Below are 23,336 nucleotides of genomic sequence, written 5' to 3'. Positions count from 1 at the left end.
TTGTCAGATCTGACGGACTGTGGAAAAGTTGGAGGCTCACCAGCGTTCCTCACTGCTGTGGAGATCTGACAGTCCTTATTCTGGGCCAAAGAAAACAGGATCCGCTTCCCCATCCTCCAGAAAACCCAGCTGTGCTCATGTCTATGTACGATGCTTCACTTGCTGCTGTGGTCAGCTGGGGAGGTGTTTGTGGGTATTACTTCTTGGGGGTCAACAGAAAATAACTCAGTGAAATGTAATTTTAAAAAAGCAGTGTTTACTATTTTTCCTGATTTTATACATGATCAGTATAAAAAAATTAGAAAATACAGAAAAATTTACAGAAGAAACTAGAGAGACTGATTCCACCACCTTGCGATAACACTACAGTTAATATTTTAGAGTGCCTGTGCATCCTTCATGTTTTTACAGTGGTTTATTTTCTTTTCTATATGTAGTGAGTCCTCACTTAATTTAATGTCGACCAGAGGTTCTTGGAAGTTGGGACTCAAAGTGAAACAATGTTGTTTTTTTCAATGTTGTTTCATTATATCATTGATGAGAAAAAAGATTGGTTTTGTTGCCCGGAGTTGTAGTTTCAAAGACTCGGTCCCAAGAATATAAAAAGAAAATACAAAGAATAAAAAATAACAAAACAACAAAAAAAAAAAAAACAAAGACTCGGTCCCATCAGTGATGTTAAGCAAGGACTGACTTTATCAGAGAGCTTGTTGCCCCACATCAGCCCTGGGTGCTGTGATTTTTTTCCTATGTTTTCCAGTGTGACAGAAAATGATAGCTTGTGATTGTTCTAATTCAAGGTCTTTGATTACTGCTGTGAGTGGTCGTTTTTCATGCACTTATGGTCATTTGTTTTTGTTTTGGGAATTGCCCGTGTGTTTCACCAGTTCTTTTGCAAAGTTTATCTTTTGTATTGATTTGAAAACAAGCTTTTTATTCTAAGAGCCCCTTGTCTTTCCTTTGTGGGTCCCATGTTTTTCCAGTTTTGCTGTTTGTATTAATGGCTTTTGCCCAAAACAGACGGTACCCCCCCACCCCACCGTTCTGCCGCCGCACTCCTCCATCCTCTGTGCTGCCCTCTCGGCCTGTGTGCAGGGTGCTCCCCCAGGATGCAGCCCACTGCCCGTCTCCCAAGACCCCCAACACCCGCTCCCACTCTTCTCCCCATAGAAGTGGCGGAAGGCTGTGGAGGCAGGTGCAGCACAGAGAGCGCTGGCCGTCAGAGCACCAGGGCCCTTGTTGAGGGATAGTGTCCTGGTTTGCCATTGGATGTGGAGGCTCTGAGCCAGGGGATGGCAACACTGGGAGAGGGCGAGGTGCGTCTTCAGGTGACTTGTCCTTTCGGGAGCTGCTTCATGAAGATAGATGGTCCTGCTCTATTTCCCTTGTAGTTTGCGGAAGTTCCTCCCTTATTTCGACAACAGATTGTTTAGCTTAGCTTTTAGTGGTGGTGTATGTTCTTTTATTTCTAGTGTCTTCAAAGGCATTATAATGGGAAGCTGGGAACAGCTGTGTGAGAATTACTAGCCACATGCCATTCTTTGGTGGCAGTCCCTCCACAGACCAAGTATTTGACCCAATGCTTGAGTTTCTTCTTGTTTTCTAGTAGTCTTTGGGCATCCTGGTTTGCCTCTGTGGGTGGTGGTTTATTTTGCTCAGCATCCTTGTCAGCACTATGTGCTGTGTGGTGTTTGCTGTTTACACTGCCTACCCATACACTCCAGCTCGTCGTCCTTGTCTCAGACCCAGCACAGAGCTTGGTAACGTGTCTTCTCAGTGACACTGTGGAGGCAGTGGATGTTAGACTCACATCAAGTGAGGAGGGAAGCAGTTGCCTGGTAGAGAGAGGGATGTCTTTGCTGGTGTCTGGGTCAAAAGTCAGAACTCTGGGCCCAGAGCTGTAGTTGCTCGTGGGATCAAGGAGCTGGTTCTGATTTAGACCCTGCAGGCAGGCGGGATCCTTGACTCCCGTCTAGGCCCTGCTGCTAGCAACAGTGTGACCTGGGCAGGTCATTCAAACTCTCTGTTTTCATACCTGAACACTATACTGTAGGGTTGTTGTGGGACTGAATGCTGAGCTGGAAGTCAAATGGTGTGCTGAATTGTAATCTTTGATAAAGAAAAGTGTAAAAGTGTTATATATGCTATTAATAACCAAATGGGAATGACAGAGGAAGCCTTGGGCCACATGGCCGCATGAATAGATTCCTGAGGTGCTCCTAAGGCTCATGCATGGTTTTTAGCTTGTTGGGGCTAAGACCACTGGAAGAGTCTTAATTCTTTTATTGGATTAAAATATTTCAAAGTAACAAATACATGCTCATTGTTGAAGTTTAAATAATACAGATATATAGAACTGTCAATATGATAGGTTGGTTGACATGGGAAATATTTTCTTCTGCCTCAAACATATAAAAATCCTGGAAGAAATACAACAACAATGTTGTTTAACATAGCTAGCTCAAAAACAGATGATAAAGAAGAGACTCAGAAGCTAGACTGGCTAAGTAAAGTGGAAGCTGGATGGCCCCAAAGACATCACAAGTGGGTGTACATTATGGGGCTGGTGTTTTAACAATGACATGGCAGTTGGGGATGATCTCAGACTCTCATACGGCAGATAGCTGAACTGAGCTCTTGCTCTAAAGCCAAGAGCCACTTATCTTTAAAATGTGAATTATGAGATCCTATTTGCTGGCCCAGAAATGTGGAGGGAAGATAGGGTGGGTGGAAAGTCATTCACATAGAATCAGAATCCCAAGGCTGTGTGTCAGTGCTAGACCCACATGTGCACTACCTCCACAACATGGGAGGCCCCAGTTGAGAAATTAACACATAAACTTGTTTGGACCAGTGAAATTCATTGAATCTCCAGCAGAGACAAGAGCAGAACTAACCCATATGGACTCCTAAGGAGAACTGCCCTCCTAAAGATTTCTCAACAGTAAAAAAGGACAATCCATGGAGGAAGAGAACCATCATGAAAGCTAGCAAGTAAAACAGGTGAATTCACAAGAGCCACAAGTCACAGAAAATCTGAAAGACTTGGAATGTTTGAGATATCTGGAAGGCCAATTTGAGAAATGGATAGGTAGAGTTGGAAAGCAATTATATTGAAATATTAGAAGTAAAAATATGGTCATGGAATTAAAAACCAAGCTGACAAGTAATAGACTAAACATGGCTGAAGAGAGCATTAGTATCTGGAAGATAGATATGAGAAAATGATCCATGACGTGCATAGTCAGGTATAGAAATGAAAAATATGAGAAGGAAGGTAGGAGAGATGAAAGAATAAAAGATCTAACTTATATAATATAATAGAAGTTTTGTAAGGAATGAATAGAAAGGATAGAAGCAACACAGTATTTGAAGAAAAAAATTGCTGAGAAATTTGTGAAATTAATGAAAGACTGTGTGTATGTTGAAGAAACATCCAGTTGCAAACAGAATAAATAAATTCACACCTGGATAACTGAATGAAACAGCAAAACATCAAAAAGAAGGAGTAAATCTTAAAAGCTGCCAAAGAGGAGAGGCTGATTGGCTGGTAGGGAATGAGAAGGCGGGAGTCTGCAGGCTTCTGCCCGCACTGCTCCAGCTCAGCCGAGGAGCACTTGTCCCATCTCTGACTGCCCAGGTCTCTGGAGCTGGCGAAGATGGACTTCTAAGGAGAAGCTAGTGGAGGGTGAGGGAAGGAATACAGCCTCCTGACAAAGGTGCCTTGATAGGAAAGGAGTGTTTTCAGCACAGGGGGCTGAGGTGCAAGGGAACAAGTTAGCTTCTTGGTGGCATTTCTACAAATCATGGCAAATTGTGAAAGATAAGATTGTAGTTATCTAAAGCTAGGGTGGGAAGTATGTTAAATGGAAAAAGGACTATTTTGGTGATGATAATGGTTTCTCAAAGTTTTCAGATGTTGAAAAGTTTTGACCGAGTAGAGTGTTTGTTTCCATGTTCTTTTTTTAGAGGAAAACTGAGCTGAGGAAAAAGGTGAAAAACAAAATACAGCCACATGCTGCCCAACTACATTTTGGTCAACAATGGACTGCATATAGAGCAGTGTCCTGTAAGATTATAATACCATATTTTTTTTTTTTTTTGAGACTGAGTCTTACTCCGTTACTTGGGCTAGAGTGCCATGGCATCAGCCTAGCTCACAGCAACCTCAAACTCCTGGGCTTAAGCAATCCTTCTGCCTCAGCCTCCTGAGTAGCTGAGACTACAGGCATGCGCCACCATGCCCAGCTAATTTTTCTTTCTATACGTTTTTAGCTGGCCGAATAATTTCTTTCTATTTTTTAGTAGAGATGGGGACTCGTTTTTGCTCAAGCTGGTTTCCGACTCTTGACCTTGAGTGATCATCCCGCCTTGGCCTCCCAAAGTGCTAGGATTACAGGTGTAAGCCACCGCACCCAGACTATATTTTTACTGTGCCTTTTCTATGTTTAGGTATGTTTAGATACAAATACTTTGCATTGTGTTATAGTTGCCTACAGTGTTCAGTACAGTAACATGCTGCACAGATTTGTGGCCTGGGAGCAATAGGCTGTACAATGTAGCCAGGGTGTGCTGTAGGCCGTGCCATCTAGATTTGTGTATAAGTGCACTCGAGAATGCCCATGCGAGGCCGGGCGCCGTGGCTCACGCCTGTAATCCTAGCACTCTGGGAGGCCAAGGTGGGTGGATCGATCAAGGTCAGGAGTTCGAAACCAGCCTGAGCAAGAGTGAGGCCCCGTCTCTACTAAAAATAGAAAGAAATTATTTGGCCAACTAAAAATACATAGAAAAAATTAGTCGGACATGGTGGCGCATGCCTGTAATCCCAGCTACTCAGGAGGCTGAGGCAGAAGGATTGTTTGAGCCCAGGAGTCTGAGGTTTCTGTGAGCTAGGCTGATGCCATGGCACTCTATCGGGGGCAAGAAAGTGAGACTCTGCCTCAAAAAAAAAAGGAGAATGCCGATTTGTTTCTGAGAATATATCCCCGTTGTTAAGCAACTCATGACTGTAAAATCTTTGTATCTTTTTTCCATGAGAATTATATAAAGCAGTGGTCCCTAACCTTTTTGGCACCAGTGACCGGTTTCATGGAAGACAGTTTTTCCATGGACCAGGGTGGGGGGAATGGTTTCAGGACGATTCAAGCACATTACATTTATTGTGCAGTCAAACCTCTCTGCTAATGATCATCTGTATTTGCAGCTGCTCCCCTCACTAGCATAACCGTCTCAGCTCTACCTCAGAGCATCAGGCATTAGATTTTCATAAGAAGCCACAACCCAGATCCCTCAAGTGTGCAGTTTACACTAGGGTTTGCGCTCCTGTGAGAATCTAATGTGGCTACTGATCTGACAGGAGCAGAGCTCAGGTGGTGATGCGATCGATGGGGAGCGGCTGCAAATACAAATAAAGCTTCATTCGCTTGCCTGCTGCTTACCTCCTGCTGTGTGGCCTGGTTCCTAATAGGTCATGGACTGGTATCAGTCCACAGCCTGGGAGTTGGGGACCACAGGTGTCCAGGATGGCCTGGTTATCCTGTCATTGTTTACTCACTTGTTGCAGCTGCCCTTTGCTGCTAAGGAAACAGGGTGGATGGAAGGGGTCCTACTGACCCAGATTCCACACCAGCTGGCTAGTAGGAGCTAGGGCAGTTATGGGCTCCACCCCCCAACATGGGTATCTTCTGATTCCTTTTCTTGCTGTGAGCTTCACATCCAGTAAGCCCTGTTCTGTCTGCCTTCAAAATACATATGAAACCAGACCATCCCACTCCACTGAGCCTCTGTCATTTTCACCGGGACTGTACTTTTCTCCAGAGCTCTTGGCATCCTGCTCGTGTTGGCTGGCACACTCTTTTTCACGTAAGCCAGACCGCACTCTGCCAGGACCACATGTCGACCCTTCACTGCACTGTCAATCCTGATCTGGCCCCGCCTTCCCATCCCCACCATCAACCCCTTCCTGCCTCTTCCTTTCTGCCTGTTGTGTTGTCCATACTGCTTGTTGCTCTGTCTTTGGCCCTGCACACTGCTGCTACCGGGAACACAGCAGGCACTCATAAGTACTTCTGGGGTCCTTGTTCTGACTGTAGTCTGGACTGCCCTCTGATGCCCAGATGCCCACGTACCTGTCTTTGTTCAGGGAATTTGTAGGAAGAACCCACTTGCCTGTCTTTGTGGTGAGGTGAGAGTGTCCCCCACATGAAGAGTTCTGCCGTGGCCATTGCCCCGCATCTGTTCACAGAGCATGGACGGGTTGTGCTCTTTGTGGCCAGGTGGCAGACAGGGCATGGAGTCTCAGCTGCTCGGACAGGAGTGTCTAGGAATGGTGAGGGATGATAAAAACAACTATTTTAAATAAAGTACACACAGCACATGCCTTGGAAATGCTTTGTCCTCCCTCTTCACTTACTGAATAAAATTCACTGAAATAATACAAAAAGGTGTAAAAAGGAAAGTGACTCATTCACTCTACCCTTCAGCAGTTGGCTCTCTCCCTCGTGTGTTCCTTTCTCTTCCTTCTATATGGACTTGTGTTTCTGAGACAGTTGAACTCTTAATATAGAGTCAATTTAAAGATGGCCATTTGTAACATTCTTAACTAAAATTTTAAAAACAAAACTTTCCCCCTCTTTTAAGAAATAAAACATACCCATTATGAAAAATACAGAAAACATGGAATCGTTTAGAAATAAATATTTGGTACATTTTAGCATATTTGTCATTCTTTCCCGGGTATTTTAAAAAACATGGCTGGTCTCAGGTTTCCAGAGTAGCTTCCCTGCCGTGGTTTGTGGGATGACTAATGATCAGACTCTCTCAGTTTATGTAGTCCTTTTGCTGTTTTTGAGACTGGACTATACTTCTAAGGGCCAAGGTGATGTCAGGCCACCTGGATTGACAGCTGCTGTCCTTCTGAGGCATCTGGTTCACAGAGGCCCAGGTTGGTCACCTGCCTTGCTCCATGACATCCCGGTGGGGAGGGGGCAAGCCTGGGGTTACCACCCTCAGTGTCGAGAAACCTGTTCCCACAGCTGATGACAGAACCAGGCCAGGACCTGGGTCTCCTGATGGAATCTCTATTTCATGGATGTTTTTCCTCCTTTGGCTTTGGAAGGGGCAGGACATAGAGTCACTATCTTGGAATCATTAATCATGGTATAAATTTGATACTTTAAGCTTAAGTGGAATTTTGCTGCAGTGGTGCCAAGAGCTTATTTGTGATTCGTGCATATTCCTTCCCAGGTAATTTTGTCCAGTGCTGTAATGTCTTTTTCCTTTATGATAACCATTTAACATTTTTCTTTTATAAGATTATACATATTAATAAAATAGAAAATGTGAAAGTCTAGGGCTTCCTGTCTTTGCCTTTTCTTCAGCTGAGATTATTTCCATTTCCTGATTGTTTAAAGGAAGCCTCTGAGTTTATTGTTCTCAGTTAAGTGACTTGACACAACATTTATTCAAGGGAGCTGATTTCCTTATAATATTCACTAAGGTTTATAAGGAATATTAGTCATTGGCTAATCAGAATGTACTCATGAAAGTTCTCCAGTTTTGGGTCTAAAATACCAGAATGGACAGATGAGGCTGCATATTTGTACAGTCTTTTCAAAATTATTTTTGTAATGGTAAGAAAAGATTTCCCAGGACGGAGTATTCACAGCTGGGAAAACAGTTGTTGCTTTGAAGATGGTTTTCCCAGGCACAAAGCTCACGTCTCCTGCTGTTAGGACCATAAACAGTGTCTAGTTTAAACTCACTGTGCTCTTGGTGATTTTTAATGGCATAGGATGGCGTTTTTCCACATAAGCTGCACTGTCTCCTCTCAGGAATACACTCTTATTAACTCAGAGGAAGCTGTGCTTTAGTTTGCCCAAATACCCTCCTGAGTGCAGCAGTGAAGGTGTGGGTGTAAGTATATATGAACACTTTGGAGGTCGTTGACTTCTCAAGTGTTGATGAGCTTTCATTTTGTGCTCATAGGTGACATTTTTATTTTTATTTACTTATTTTTTTTTTTAAATAAATTATTTTTACTTAATTAATTTTACTTCTCTTTTATTCTTTTTGCAGGAGTCAAATAGGGTAGATTTACTTATTTATTTTGGAGACAGGATCCTGCTTTGTGGCCCAGTCTGGAGTACAGTGGCACAATCATAGCTCACTGCAGCTTGGAACTCCTGAGTTCAAGCAGTCTTCCTGTCCCAGCCTCCCAAGTAGCTGGGATTACAGGTGTGCATACCATGCCTGGCTGATGATGTTTTTAAAGGGTAATAAATAAAAGTTGATGCCGAAGCCCTGGCCCTGCTGTGGGTTTGGTCTGAATGATGTCCTCCCCTCCCCAGGGTCTCTGTGGGCCTGGCAGGACCCTGCACATGCTTCAGGACTCAGCACTGCTGCTGCCTCAATCCAGCATTGTGGTCCAGCATGGAAGTGTGAGATAGTAACCAGGCAGGGCCCAAAACTTGTGGATATTGGTCATTACAGTCACCATGCAGGCACCTCAAGCAGAGCAGGGCAGATGCCAGCTTGGGCTGTGTTAGGGAACATTGAGACCCCAGAAAACAGCGCCTTAGATGGGGCGAAAATCTGCCTCACCACCTGGAGGTGACAGCCCAGCTCAGTATATGGGCTATTCAAGGACCTTGGGTCTTCCATCCTACTGTTCTGCCACCCTTCGGCTGTGTGGTCCACCCCGTGCCAGTTCTGGGACGGGGCGACCCTCTGCACTCTTGTGTTCCATGTGTGATGTGGAGACAACCGAGGGCCTGGCTTGGGCATCAGGCAGATGCCGTGAGATGGCACATGAAGGCAGAACACAGTGCTTGTGTGTAGCAAGTAGGAAATACTGCTATTATCTATTTTGTTTAAATTAAGTCATAAATGAAAATGTGGTCTGAGTTTCTTAACTCTTGGGTTTCATAGGGGGAAGTCAAGCTTTCTCAACAGTTTCATCAGCAAATGCCTGATGATGCAGTTGAACTTTAGAAATTCAAAATACAAATAAAGGATAATTCGTGTGGTGATAGCCTCAGCCACAGATATCCTGAGATGACTGCATGTTTCTGTAGGGTGGAGTGTCATTCTGACGATTATTATGTTGATAACACCTGATAGCAGTTTTTTTCTTTAAATAAACATAGTGAATTATGCCTTCCCCTGGGCGGGGTTTTCTACCAGTAGCTGCTTCTATTAATACTTTCATACTTTCATGTGAAGGAAATCTTCAACCCAGTGGATGAAGCTGTCATCCTAGCCCAGCATGGTTACATGTCATTTGCCACATAATCTGGCTTGGGTGTGTTCATTGTCTTAACTGGGCAAAGTACAGAGAATGGGCCATGTGGTCCTTGTGTGATAATAAACTTACTTTGGTGTTAACAGAGCACCATTCCTGTGGGCCAGAAATGGGGGTTTTGGAATCTGCACCTCTCCAGGGGCCTGTGGCACTTGCCGCCCTTTGGTGCATGAAGGCGACTCATCTGCCTTCTTTACTGGGTGCTCCCAGAGAGGAGAGCCCAAGTCTGCCAAGATGGATACATGGATGCCACATGGGGGGTGAGCCGTGCGTGTGTGCGTGTGCGCACACGTTCTCACGTGTGCATGTGTGCTTGCCTATGCGCATGAGGTCCTGGGGTTCCTACGGAGGAGGTTCCCACCCTAACGGGGCGCCCGTGCGTGGTGGTTCTGTCCCCATCTTGGCTGAGCATTGCTCCTGGCCTGCGAGCCCAGGCTCAAAGCGTGCTATGCAGGTCCCTCAGGCGGGCAGTGCTCTCAGTACAGCGTTTGGCTCTGGCGGGGTAAGAGAAGGCATTGCTGAGCAGCTTTGTGTCTAGAGATGCCTGCAGGATCCAGACGCTGGTGGCTTCTGTCTTAGTTCGCTTTTGTGAGGTACTGTCACCAACATGTCTAGAGAGGGGGTATGAATTTTTAGCTAGGGGTGGAGGTTAGAGATCCTGCCATGCACATAAATTGAGTTTCCCCATAGTTTGTGTTTTGTAAGAAGTAAATTCAAACATGTGGCCTTTTCTTTCTTCTGTCCCTGAGTTCTTTTCCTCATAACAAACACCCCTAACTCTCACACAGCTGGCTCAACCTAATAAGAAACTTGAAAATTATACTTGTCCCAAGGTTTACACCACCCTAAGGACCTTTGTTTTTAAAAAGAAAATAGACCTTTGCCCAAGAAGACAAGTGAGGGGAATTGTCTTTCACGCTGCAGCAGGCTATCATGTATGGCGCGGGAACTTCCTGAGAAGCCAGGAGCCCTGGGATTGGTCGAACTGAGCACTGCAGCCCCGGAGGGGCCTCGGCTGGCCTGGTGCCGCCAGCAAGGACTCAGACCCACCAGGCCACTGCGCAAGATTCCTTCTCCCAGGCTTCTCTCAATAGGAGAGGGGGAATTTATTCATCTCCAGAAGCGGATCTTTTCTTCCAGATAAATTATATGTGGAAGATGCAGTCTTAATATTTTTTCAGAGTTTGCTTGTATTCATTACTGGCAAATTAAACTTTACTTGAGAGTTTTAAGGGAAAATTGTACACTTCTGGAGTGGAAGGGAAGCAGGCAGCCCAGGGTGTCTCTGGGTGCTTGTGGGGGAGCAGGCGACTGTGCACTGAGGGGGTCTTGTCCCTGAGCTGAGCCTGCTGGTGGAACAGCAGAGCATGTGTGACCTTGAGGCGGGACTGACAGGCTGAGAGGCCCCACCAGGACTGGGCACAGCTGCCACAGAGGCGCTGACTGGGGACTTCAGGTGGGAGTGAGGCTGAGTAGCCAGCAGTATGTGTCCTTCCCCACACTCCCCCAGCCCAGCACCCAGCCCGCTGCTCCTGCTGAGCTGACCCTTGGCGGGGAGGCTTCTTTCCTCCAGAATGTGTGTTGTGGCAAAGAAGAATTGCTGTCCTTTTTCTCTGAGGTTTTAATTCTGTGACTAATGTTCCTGATGTCACCTCTTATTTCTAGCCTTTGACTTAAGTTTGAAAAACAGGTGTATGGAAGGTGAGGTGTGGTTTGAAACACCCCTTTGGTTTACTGAAGAAGTAAGATCATTTTGTTTGGGGAATAACAGTGACCTTGATATTAAATTCTAGGTTGGGCCTAGAGTTCTGAACTTAGCAGTCATGATTAAGTAAAAGAATTTTATTTATTCTTTGTTTTATTTATTTATATCATACAGATGAGCATGATATATAGGAGACATTTTTCCTTCCTTTTTCTCTTCTTCTTTATTGTCAAATGCACAAGTTGGAAGGTGCATTCAACTTCAATGAAACCATGCCCACATCAAGAAATAAAACTATGCCGCATCTTATTATAAACCATCTGCTTGCTTCTTTCTTTCTTTCTTTTCTTTCTTTCTTTCTTTCTTTCTTTCTTTCTTTCTTTCTTTCTTTCTTTCTTTCTTTCTTTCTTTCTTTCTTTCTTTCGTCTCTCTCTCTCTCTCTCTCTCTCTCTCTTCTCTCTCTCTCTCTCTCTCTTTCTCTCTTTCTTTCAGGGGTAGAGGGTTGTGAAGAGGGGTGCTTAGTTTCCTTGTTTGTTTTTGTTGAGACAGAGTCTCTGTTGCTGAGGTTGGAGTGCTGTGTTGTCCCGTAGCTCACTGCGGGCACAACTCCTGGGCTCAAGCCATCCTCCTGCCTCAGCCTCCTGGGTAGCTAGGACTACAGTTGTACGCCATGATGCCTGGCTGACTTTTTTTCCCTTTTTTTGGTACAGATGGCTCTCACTCTTTTCTCAGGCTGTCTCAAATTCTTGAGCTCAAGTACTCCTCCCGCTTCGGCCTACAAGAATGCTGGGATTATAGGCGTGAGCCACCGTGCCTGGCCTCCTTGCTTTTCTTTAGAGCTGTACTTCCCATATAAGCATCCCTAAATAACACAGTTTGGCTTTACTTGTATTTGAACTCTATATGGATGGAGTCGTGTTTTGCATATTTTTTTCTATTTAACCTTTTTTCCTGCACTTTATTGATATCCACGCTGTTATGTATAGCTCTGTTGTTAATTTTTATCAGTGCATGGATATACCATAGTTTATCCATTCTTAATTAATATCACTTGAATTGTTTCCAGTTTTTGGTGATTATAAACAATGCTGTGATAAAACTCTTATGTGTGTATCCTGTCATACATGTGCATAAGTATGTTTTTGGTATACCTGGGGTGGAATCTTAATTTCCACTGGATAAACCCACTGAATGAGTTATCTATTGCTGTGTAACAACTGGCTGCAAAGTGCAGTGGCTTAAAACAGCACCAGTTGTAACTTGGTCCTCTGACTCAGAGTTGCTCACAGAGATACAGCGAGGGTGCCACCAGGGGCTTCAGCCCCTTCTGAAGGCTCGATGGTGGTGTTCTGCATCCCACTTCCCTCAGTGGTATCGGGAGGGACTCGGTTCCCCATGGGCTGGTAGACTGAGGGCTTCAGGTCCTCACCGGCTTTGTAAAGGAGAGAGTGAATGAGCAAGAGTGCAAAAACTGGGCATCCCAATCTCAGAAGTGCTGTCCTGTCCCTTTTGCTGTACTGTGTGTTAGAAGCATGTCGGCAGGTATAGCCCACATACGGGAAGCGGATCAGCCTGGCTGTGACTATCCAGAGTAGGACCATTTTAGAAGTAGCCTCCATATCACAGCATGTTTTAAAGTTTGGTTATACAGTTTATATTACCACCAGCAGTGAATGAGAGTGCATCTTAAGCTTTTTTCTTGATGACACTGGCCTGGTCAGGCTTTTTAATAATCTGTGGATTTCAGTAGCATTTCATTGTGGACAGGCATGTCTGTGTCTCTGTGCCCAAGTTGTTCTTGTTTGCTGGAGGTGGGCTGACCTCAGAACTAGAGGCTGGAATCCTGTGGCCTCCGTGGACTTCCTGGTAGACTGTGTTTGTGCTTTGAAACGGAGTCTGTGAGCTTGGGGATGTACTTTCCAGCCTCTCTGAGGGGCGAGAGTTCTCAGTTGTGACGACTTCTGTAGGCAAAAACCTTCCGGCTTTTTAACTCTGCCAAGGAACTGATAGTTTGTTCTTGACTCAGCTGGCCATTGGCCATCACCTCCTGAATGAGAGAGGGCAGAGTAAAAGGATGAGACAGTGAGTTGATTCAGCAGCCTGCTCTGATCTTCATTTCTGTGTGGCGGACGTTTTTGAGTCAGCAAAGAAGATGCTGTCTTGTTTCCTAAAGACTGAATGTTCCGAGCAGGGCTGTGGCCATGTGACTGATACCCACTCCCTTCCTTGCTTGCTGTGACTTCCCTGGGGTAGCTGGCATCTCCCTGGGACTGTGGCTGTCTCCTCCTTTATAGTGAGCTGCAGGCTGCGTGGCTGACCCGTGTCCACAAGCTCTCACTGGTGGCTGACTGCCCACAGAGCCTTGTGCTAGGCTTTAACATGAACACAGAATAGTCCATTCTTATAAGGAACTTAGGTTACAGCAGGGAAGACAGACTCCTAAGCGGGTGGTTGGACCAGGAGGCCACAGGTGGAACCAGCTCTTCAGTAGCTGTGCAGGTGGCTACTGCAGGGCAGGGCGCAGAAGGAGGCAGAGCAGAGCTTTGTTCATTCAGTTGTGTTTTCCCCTTTAAGAGACCTCATATCAGTAGGTGTTTGAATTTAGCAGAACCAGCCCTCGTGGTCAGATTGGGGGGTGTCAGCTTCTCTAAGAATAACTGGGACCTTTCCAGGACTCCCAGCAGCTGATTTCTTGTGATAAGTTTCAGGTTGATTCCACCCTAGTATTTAGCTTTTAAAACCCTTGTTCCCAGACGTGGTCCCCCACCCACAGGACAATGGCAGAAATGAGATTAACTCAGCACAGACGTGTAGGCATGTGTGGAAGCTGAGTCTGCAGTTATGTGCACTGTACACGCCTGCTCACCTAGCTTGAGTGTCGACTCAGGGGCCATCTGGCATGCCAGGAGCCAGTGTTGGGGCTGCCCAGGCCTCAAGTCCCTTGTAACTGGCGGTGTGACTGTATGAGTGGACTTTGGGCAGCCCTGATGTGGCTATGCCTGGTGTGGAAGAGCCTTTCCAGGCCCCCACCCAGGCCAGGAGTAAAGGGTGGCCACACTGCCCTTCCCACTGTGACGAGAGCTGCCTCCTCACTTCTGTGGGACTCCCCCATATTCCTGCCCCAGAACCCAGCATTCCCAGAGGACTTGCAAATTGACTGTGGGTCACAGCTGCCCTTTCAGGGGCTGGGGGGTGAGACAGGTTAAAGCACTCAGATAATGGCTTTCACCAGAAGAGCTCCTGGAGGGGCCCATGTGGGGCCCAGGGGCTGAGGATGCACTCGGTGGACAGTGGTGGCTGAGGGTCTTAGGGCCATTTCACAGATTGCCTCCCTTCTGTCCTCCTTGCCACCTTGTTTCTGGTACCAGCTGGGCCAGCTCACTCCTCCACCTTCCAGAAAGCTAGAAAGGCAAAGTGGTAACTAAACCTAAAATTAAGGTCTCTAGTGGCAGTCTCTGGAAAGGGTGCTCAGTAAGTACTTCCCAGCCAATTGGACGTTTAGAGAAGTGGACACTTTTCTTTCCTAAGTCTTGGCTGAAAGCTCCTTATGCAGGAAAATGGAGCCAGAACCTCCTCCTTGATCTGGGAGGAAAGGCAAAAAAGTATGCTGCGCCTGTGCCCACACAGGAACATGCCTCATGCACCCTTGGGTCTCTGCTGTTTTCCAGGAGTATTGATCACAAATCTAATGTAAAGAGCAAAAGTGACCTAGAACAGCGTCAGTTCTAACACTTTAGTCAGGTGCAGTGGCTCACGCCTGTAATCTCAGCACTCTGGGAGGCCAAGGCAGAGGATCAGTTGAGCTCAGGAGTTCAAGACCAGCCTGAGCAAGAGTGAGACCTTGTCTTTACTAAAAACAGAAAAATTAGGTGGGCGTGGTGGCATGTGCCTGCCAGCTACTTGGGAGGCTGAGGCAGGAGGATCACTTGAGCCCAGGAGTTTGAGGTTGCAGTGAGCTATGATGACGCCAATGCTCTTTAGCCTGGGCAACAGAGTGAAACTTTGTCTCAAAAAGAAAACTTTAGTTTTCTAGAGTTCTGAGCAAATTGCCTCAGTGAAAAGCATCCAGGAACAGTGCAGAGTAAATGAGATGATGGTGTATGTTTCCTTTCTGCCTTTCTGATGTGTGTGTCAGACAGCCGTGCCTGCACCATCACCAGATGGGCCCAGGCCAACCAAATGGCCTGGCCAGTCTGGCAGGTCTCCTGGCCTCCTGGTGACAGAGTGTGGCGGGAGGTGGAGCTGGCTTCCACTGCTTTATGAATGATCCCAGAGAATGGTTTAGTAAATTTGGCTTTAATTTTTATTAACGTTCTTTTCCTCTATTTTTATTTTAAAAGCATATCCAAAGATACCCCAGATAATTAGTTTCCCACTGTGGAAAGGAAAATAAAGCTTGAATTACTAGGCAGTGAGTAATAAGAGAAAACTTTAATTATAAGCTTTATGATAAATGTTAGAGGATAGCTTCTAGGATTCCAGATGGCTTAACCCTTTGCACTCAGATGTTGAGTGTGACTCGACACGGTTAGCAAAAATTACAGAGATTAAAATTACTCTTTGAATGTATCAATAATTTGAAATATAAAACAATCCAAATAAATAAGTTTGTATGAAAAGAAATTCCAGTTTTTTATTCTACTGCCGCACTTTGTAAAATCTGGGGTATTTAAAAAATTAAATCCCGAGTAGAATAAAGGAATTGAGAAAAAAGCAAGCGAGTGCAAAGGGTTAAACCTTTCCATTTTCAGGAACTGTTTTGTGGCTGCTAATGAGGTGCATGCAGAGTACTGGGCATCAGCCCACTGCAGGCATAGGTAGGTGGGCACCCTCAGTCAGTGGCATTTATTTCAGAGGTCCTGGGTTGTTTTGCAGAGACTAGAGTGTGTCCAAGAGGGGAAGGCCAACTGTAGGAACATGACCTGGTGCTTGAGTAGTGTTATTGTTGTTAAACAACAGCTTTAGTGAGATAGAATTTACATACAAAAAATTCACTCTTTTAAAAAAAAGTGTGCACCTCAGTGGTTTTTAGTATAGTCACAGACTTATACAATCATGACCGCTAACTCTAGACATTTTCTTCACCCCAGAAAGAAGCCCCATACCCTTAGTAGTCACTGATCCTCACTTCCCGTAGTCCCTGGCAACCACTAGTCTACTTTCTGTTCTTGTAGGTTGTCTACTCCATACATTTCATATAAGTGGAATCATATAGTATATGCTCCTTTTATGTCTGATTTATTTCACTGAGTGTAAAGATTTCAGGGTTCATCTATGTTGTAGCTTGTGTCAGTGCTTCATTCCTGTTTGTGGTTGAGTAATATTCCACTGCATGGATGTACTGATTTTGTGTATCATTCATTGGTTGGCAGACATTTGGATTGTTTCCACCTGTTGGATGTTGTGAACAGTGCTGCTGTGAACATGGGTGTACAAATACTTATTTGGACATCTCTTTTCAATTCTTTTGGCTATATCCATAGATAAAGAATTGATATTCTGAACACGTCATCTCATGTGTTGTGACACCTATGTACACACTTGTGCTCACACTCTATCCATTGTGTGTACACCTCCCCCCGCCCACCCGAACCATTTGGGGACAAGTTGCACACGTCAGGACCCTAAGCCTTACAGATACTTGAGGATTTTCTAAGAGCGTGATTCTGCATAACCACAGCAGTTACCCATCTGGGGAAATTGATATGATACTTTAACCTGCCAAAGTATTCCAGTTTTGTCTGTTGACCCCACAATATCCTTGACAGCACATTTTTTCTTCCTAGTAGATCATCCCCTCTAGGATCCACATTGTGTTTAATAGTAACATCTCTTTTCTCTTTCCAAATGTGAAGCAGCCACTGTGCCTTTGTCTTGTGCGACTGTGACATTGTTGATGCATTCTGGCTCCCTGTCCCCATGTTGGATTTATGTGGTATTTCCTCCTGAAGAGACACACATCCTCGGGGTATCACATCTGGACCTCGCCTCTTCTTGGTGACATTGATGTCATCACTCAGGGGCTGTCACTGCATTGTGGCGACTCTGCCCATGTGTAATGCGTGCCTGTGGGTATACATCAGGCTCTGCAGGACCCTGCTCCTTGAGAGCACGTGAGACTCAGCCTTGATCAGCCCCTCACCTATACTGGTCCCACTGTGAAAGCTGCAGAGTGATGGCTTTCCAACACTAGGACCCTCCACCTTCCCCAGCCAGCACCATTATACTCAAGAGCCCTCTGTCATTCGTGCATATGTCCCTTTATGTGCTGTTTATTTAAATTATATTTATTTATATCTGTTATTGGAATGGACTCATGCATTCTTATTTTTTCACAGTGCATAATTATTTACTCTTCTTAATTATCTTAATACTCAAATTGTCCTAGATTTGGTTACTAGAGCCCTTCAGTGTCTCCTTTGGCTGTGACCCCCATCATGTTCTTGGGGCCTTTCTTCCTTTTAGCAGAACTGTGTATTCCAGGCTCATCCTGTCTCTGCCCCAGCCCAGCTCTGCTGTTTCTCCCAGGAGCCTGACTACTTTTCAAGGGTGTTGGTACCAAAGGCCAGATCTGGTGCCAGGGGGACTGCAGCCACTTGAGCCACCTTTTCCATACTCTTTGAGCAGGCAGAGCTCGGAATATATAAATATGTATGTCTGTCATTATGCGCATGCGTGCGATATGTGTGTGTACACACAAGCATGCCCGTGTGTGTACATACATACATATCTACTTATACCTAGTGCACATGTGTATACATGGGTACATTCACATCCTTATTCTTATGTTAGAAATCTCGGGTTTACACTGATACTTTCAGTTCCTGTCCATTCCCATGGGGTTCTCCTTGCTTGCTGTACCTCCCTTCCCATGCTGCAAGAACTTGGGCTCAAGGACATCACACGTTTCCTAATATACTCAATTCATAAAATATCCAAAATAGTTTCAGAATGGCTTCACCCAAACCACTGCAAAAACAACCTACTAAAAAGATCTGTTTTTAGTCCCCCCCCATGAAGGTGTGTAACACATGAGGTTTATGAAATCAGTGTTGCCGTCCTCACCAGGGGGTCTGGGAAGGGCAGGAAGGGCCGTGTCACCCTCATTTAGTCAAGAGTTAATTATTAAGCACAAAGGAAATGATGAAGTCATAGTCAATGCTAACACCAGGGTTTTTCATATGCTTACAGTTAGGTACTTTTGGGCTCTTCATGGGGTTTAAAAGGCATTAGTGTACAGGAGAGAGTTGGGTTACCAGGAAACAACAAAGCAATTAAAACGCCTTGATTTTATCATATGGGTTCCTGCACAAAATAATTGAATTAGCCTCAGTTCTCAGACATATGCTTAGAGCAGGGCATGGATTTGGATGGAGTCCCTGCCGGGTGAGCTTATCTCATCCTGCCTGTCTCACAGACACCAGCTCTGGCATCTCACGGTCGAGGAGACTCCAGAGACAACTGGCCCAGTGTCTGGCTCAATAAGGGTCCCTTCCTGTTAGGTCAAGAACCCAGCCTTGCACTTGCCCTTCCTCTGGGCCTGTGGCTCACCTAGTACATGTCTGTCATCTGCTGGACTGTGTCACAGGTCAGGACTCAGTGGCAAGGCTATGTCCAGCCCCATCAGCCTTGGGCAACTACCACCTGAAGAAATCTGGGGCTGAGGGGGGCCTTAGAGGGGCAGGCCTGACACTTCTGGATGATCAGAGTAGTGTCTGTTGGTGCAGGAAGGAACAGGTTTGTCCTGGTGGTCAGAGGTGGAGTAGAACCCCTGACCGCAGCTGCTTCTGTTGTAGCACAGGGAAGGACTCCAAGAAAGTTGTTGCTGGGCCAGGTGGCGGATTGACCTAGAGGCATGAATTCCCTGTCCTTTGTTTGATGTTTTAGAGCTCTGTCGGCTGTAGTTCCTGGGGGGCGGGGGTCTCCATTCTGTCTCGTTGACCTTCCGGCACCCACAGTTCCTGATGTTACATGATTTCTGCATCATATGCTTTTGCCCACAAGATACCAGGGGTGCCAGTGCTGTGGAGGAAGGAATGTGGCTTTGGAGCTGGGGAGAGTGAGGTTTAATTCCTGGTTACACCATTTACCATTTAACATTTTGAGCAGAAATAGACCCTAGTTGTACCAGTTTCTTCATCTGAGTAATGGGGATGATATGTACCTTCTGGAATCATTGTAACAGTCAGAGACTAGATCTTACTCTCTGTCTTCTTCCTTGTCTGTCTCTCCGTCCCTGCCCTGTCAGAGATAAAAGGTAAAAAATGTTGAGTCTCTATAGTCTATGCATATTTTTAAAGCAGCTGTCTGTCTATTACCAGTTTTCAAACTGGGCAGGAACAGTGAGCCTGTTTGCTGAGTGCTTTGCATGTAGTGGGTGCCCAGTGGCAGCATAGCTCATGCCTCCTTTCTCCGGGGGTCTCTTCCTGATGGCAGCCTGAGGTCAGAAGGAGGACTTAGTATCAAGCACTCACCTTATAAAAATGCCACCCTGTATGACCATGTCCTCTGCACTGGGGAGGAGCACCACTCGGGAGGAGGGTGAGTCCATGTCACTGGGGCCTCAAAGGGGGCTGAAGGGCAGAACATCTTAGGACCTCTCCACACTTTGCAAAACAAGGGCTGTAAGGTGGTGTTTGCATCCTTTTCTGGTGTGGTGACTGACAGGGTGGGCCCTGGAGGGGCGAAGGGAACACTCCAGCACCCGAGTGTTCTGCAGGACAGCACCACGTGTGAGCCTGGTGTGGCCACCCCACGGGATCCTCCACTTTCACTGGACCTGTGGTGCATGTAGACTGTCGTGGGAGGCTGTCGGCTGTCCTGTTCTCAGGCTTTCAAGCCGGGTGTGTGTCAAGAGAGCAAAGCCCTACGTGGACGTGAGTCCTTGGAGATGCTGCTTCTGCAGTTCACAATTTGGAAAAGACTCTCTGAGAGGAACCCTGCCCTGTGGGGACTAGGTCACAGGGAGCACAGGCACCTCCTTGCTGTCTAGCTAGGCCTTCCTCACCCACTGGCGCACAGCCTTGAGGAGAGAGAATGTTTGTTAGGCTCACTGCATGGTTTGGTTTAGGCTTAAGTTTTGCCATATCCATTAACCATGTGTTCTCTTTCCAGATATTTTCTTTAAATTGCCTCCCTTTAAATTTCTTTATAAATCAAACGTTAATTATTGTAAACAAAAAACAGTATCGTGGAAAATAACCATTAAAAATAATTAAAACTAAAGTGGTTCATTTCTCTTTTGGGGAGCCCTGCCCCAGCTCCTTGTGCGTGCTTCTGTGAAGACTGCGCCTGGCGTCCAGGGCTGTGGGGCCTGCTCTGGCTGTACTTGGTAGTGTCAGGGATGTGGGCCTGCTGCAGATGGGCGAGGCAGGAGTGGGAGCAGTGGCGGCCAGGCCTCAGCCTGTACCATGAGGGTGAGGGCTTCCCAGCCAGGGCTCTGAGCACCCTGAGTCGCTGCAGTACCTCAGCATGGGCCCTTTAGAAAGTGAGGGTACGTATGTAGATACTGGGCAAGACTGAGACCCGCCGTCTGCGTTTGTAATAAAACTTGTTTTGGTGCCTAAAGACCAGGCAGCACAAGTGTGTTACTATGGCATTGTGGACATCCAGGTCATGCCCAGTTTGCTACCTGTAGGCCCATAAGAGGGTTCTCTGGGCCGGTAGTGAGTTCTGTGAAGCTACGGGGCTGTGCTTTCTGTGTGGAGGAGTGGTTCTCTCTCTGAGGGCCCCACCCGTGCTCACCCTGCACCCCACTTAGAGCCCCTTAGAGCAGGTGGAAGAATCAGCACGTGACCCTTTATTGACAGGCTGAGCATTATCAGCAGTCACCAGTTATCTGTTTTTACATTTTAATGAGAATGTTTACACAGCACCTCCTTGACCCCACTGTTATTTTCCTAGAGGTGACTTCTCAGCCACTCAGCCAGTGTTTTACTGCGGCACCTCGCTGACAGTCTCCTTGCACGTTAGAGAACAGCAAAGACTGTTGTAAACAAAACAGCGACTAACAGCATCTCAGAGCTGTGGGTGAGTGTCCCATTCTGGGAGAGCCCTCCTGGCTGATACAGACCGAGCTGCCCCTGGCGAGGCTGCAGCAGAGCAGTTGGTGCTGTTCTGAGAGGCGAAGGGTGCTCAGGTGTGTGAGAGCACACGATTTTCCCTTCCTCTTTGACTTACGGTTCGCTGGTTAGCTAGTGAACTACAGATCATAGCATGGAGACACACTGCCATGTCCAAGGTAGATCAGGTGAGTGCATTCTGTCTCCAGGCTTCATTTCCTCCCAAGATGGCAGATTTATTGTAGGTTTACCTCGTAACTAAGATATTTCATCCTAAGTGGCCTCTCCACTTGGCTTTTGTTGGACAACATCAAGAATTGCTTTTGGCTGTGGGACATAAGTGTGCAAAGAGGAGCCAGAGATAAGCTGGTCACCAGTGGCCCTTTGATATTGGAGTCCCATGGCCTGCAGTGAGTGTTTCTGGGTTGTAGTGCAGTGCAAAATCAAGGAGAGCTTGTAGTGAGGTTTCCTCAACAGCCCCAAAGGCGAGCGACCAAGGAAGTGTGACTGTCACTGAGGCATTGAAGAGACCGTAGCAGTGTCTGACTGAGGTTTAGAAACGGCGTGGCCTGTCCTTCTGCCCTCCGCGCCCTGGCTGTGTGCTATTCCCAGGAGGCATGCCACCTCTGGCTCTGTCTTTGCAACTCTTCACACTGCACTGCTGAACTTCACATCCGACTGCTCTGTGCTGTCTGGGATGACCGCCTTCAGGGCAGCATGACAGAAGCGATTCAGAGCCGGCAAGCTTGTTTTCTGTTCAATGTACAGCCTCAGCTTGTCCCTGAAGGTCTCCCCGAGAAAACTGTAGATGAGGGGGTTCAGGCAGCTGTTGGAGAAAGCTGCGAGGTTGACGATGTGGCTAGTCAAGGGGTAGGCGTGGCGGAAGGACTGTGTGCAGGGTGCAGCCCCTGGCTGTGCCTGCTGCAGGAGGTGGACGCTGATGAAGATGTTCTCTGGCAGCCAGCAGATGAAGAAGACGAGGACCACAGCCAGGATCATCCGCAGGGCCTTCTGCCTCCGTGGGCGCAGGCCCCGGTGCTTGTGGGCCTTGACCAGCACACGTACTATGAGGGAGTAGCAGAGACCAATGATGGCAAAGGGGACCACAAACCCCAGGGTGACCTCTAGCCACTGGACCTCCCTGACATCCGCAAAGCAGAAGCAGAGCTCCTCAGTGTGCTGTAGCTGGACAGCGGTGAAGGGCACTAGGGTGGCAGAGACGGAGGCCATCCAGATGAGGCCGCAGCTCAGCCTGGCGTGCTGCTTGGTTCGGAACAGGCCGGCGCGCATGGCTCTGGCCAGTGCGATGTAGCGGTCAAAGCTCATCCAGGTGAGGAAGAAGACGCTGCTGTACATGTTGATCTGCAGGAAGAGGGACATGAAGGTGCACAGGACAGTGATGTCATAGTACTGCTCGTCCAGGTTGAACACCTCGATCAGGGAGTCCGCCACCAGGATGAGATCTGCCACTGCTAGGTTGATGAAGTACAGGTCGGGGATTGTCATCTTCTCGCGGAAACTGATGTTCACCACCAGAATCAGGATGTTGCCCACAAAACCAATGGGGAAGAGGAAGATGGTATACAGGCACGAGAGGAAGAGGCCAATCACATACTGTTGGTGCTCGGATAGGTCCCCAGTTTGGTTCCCAAGGCTGGTGCTGTGGAATGGGTGGGACAGGTTGGGTTCCGGAGTGGTGCTGTTGTGGGCTGCAGGCTGCAGGGTGCTTGGGTAGAGCTCCATGCCAGAGCCGCAGCCTCAGATGGCCACATCCAGTCTCCACACTGTGCAGTGTTCAGGATTTGCCGAAAGGCTCACAGAAATCTGTTTTAAACAACGAACCCATCTTTACAAAGGAAGGTGGCTCTCTTTGAAGTGAGGCAGACATTTGTAAAACAGGAAAGCACATCACAGGGGCGTGAGTGACAGTTTGGGTTTGTTAATTCTCTGTCATCGTCACCTTAAGGAGTTAACTGGAGGCTGCCCGTTCGGTGGTCCTTTCCTGGGGGCATCTGCTGTGTTCAAAACGCACCTGTGCCGCTTCTCTCTGTGCACCTGGGAGGGGACGGGAGAGGTTGAGTCTCATTGTATGGCCTCGCCTTCCGGCAAAGCCTGATGCTGCCGGCCAGGTGGCAGTACTCTGTAGTGTGTCCCATGAGTACTTGGGAGTGGGCAGAGCTTTGGGGTTTTATTATCTCGGAGAGGTGGTTGTCACCGAGGGGAAGCAGAAGAGGCAGATGTGGATAGTGCCCTGAGTTCCCTGCTCAGT

At 46.9% G+C, this 23,336-nt stretch overlaps 2 protein-coding genes across 3 annotated transcripts in view; one reads left to right on the top strand and one right to left on the bottom strand.

Annotated features, from left to right (window-relative positions):
• Window positions 1-23,336, top strand: part of CHLSN (cholesin) — a 129,742-nt gene that overhangs the window by 33,677 nt on the left and 72,729 nt on the right. The gene's annotated exons all lie outside the window — the stretch shown is intronic.
• On the bottom strand, window positions 21,716-22,810 carry GPER1 (G protein-coupled estrogen receptor 1). Its single transcript, XM_020281689.2, has one exon. The coding sequence runs from the start codon at window positions 22,808-22,810 to the stop codon at window positions 21,716-21,718; it is 1,095 nt and encodes a 364-aa protein (XP_020137278.1).

Source organism: Microcebus murinus, chromosome 19 (genome assembly GCF_040939455.1).
Source record: "Microcebus murinus isolate Inina chromosome 19, M.murinus_Inina_mat1.0, whole genome shotgun sequence".
Classification (NCBI taxonomy): domain Eukaryota; kingdom Metazoa; phylum Chordata; class Mammalia; order Primates; family Cheirogaleidae; genus Microcebus; species Microcebus murinus.
The sequence above is the reverse complement of the archived record's forward strand: the minus strand, read 5'-3'. Positions and strand labels throughout refer to the sequence as shown.

Bases quoted from the DNA above. Each gene is read 5' to 3' on its own strand.
- GPER1 (XM_020281689.2), bottom strand. From the start codon at position 22,810: ATGGAGCTCTACCCAAGCACCCTGCAGCCTGCAGCCCACAACAGCACC.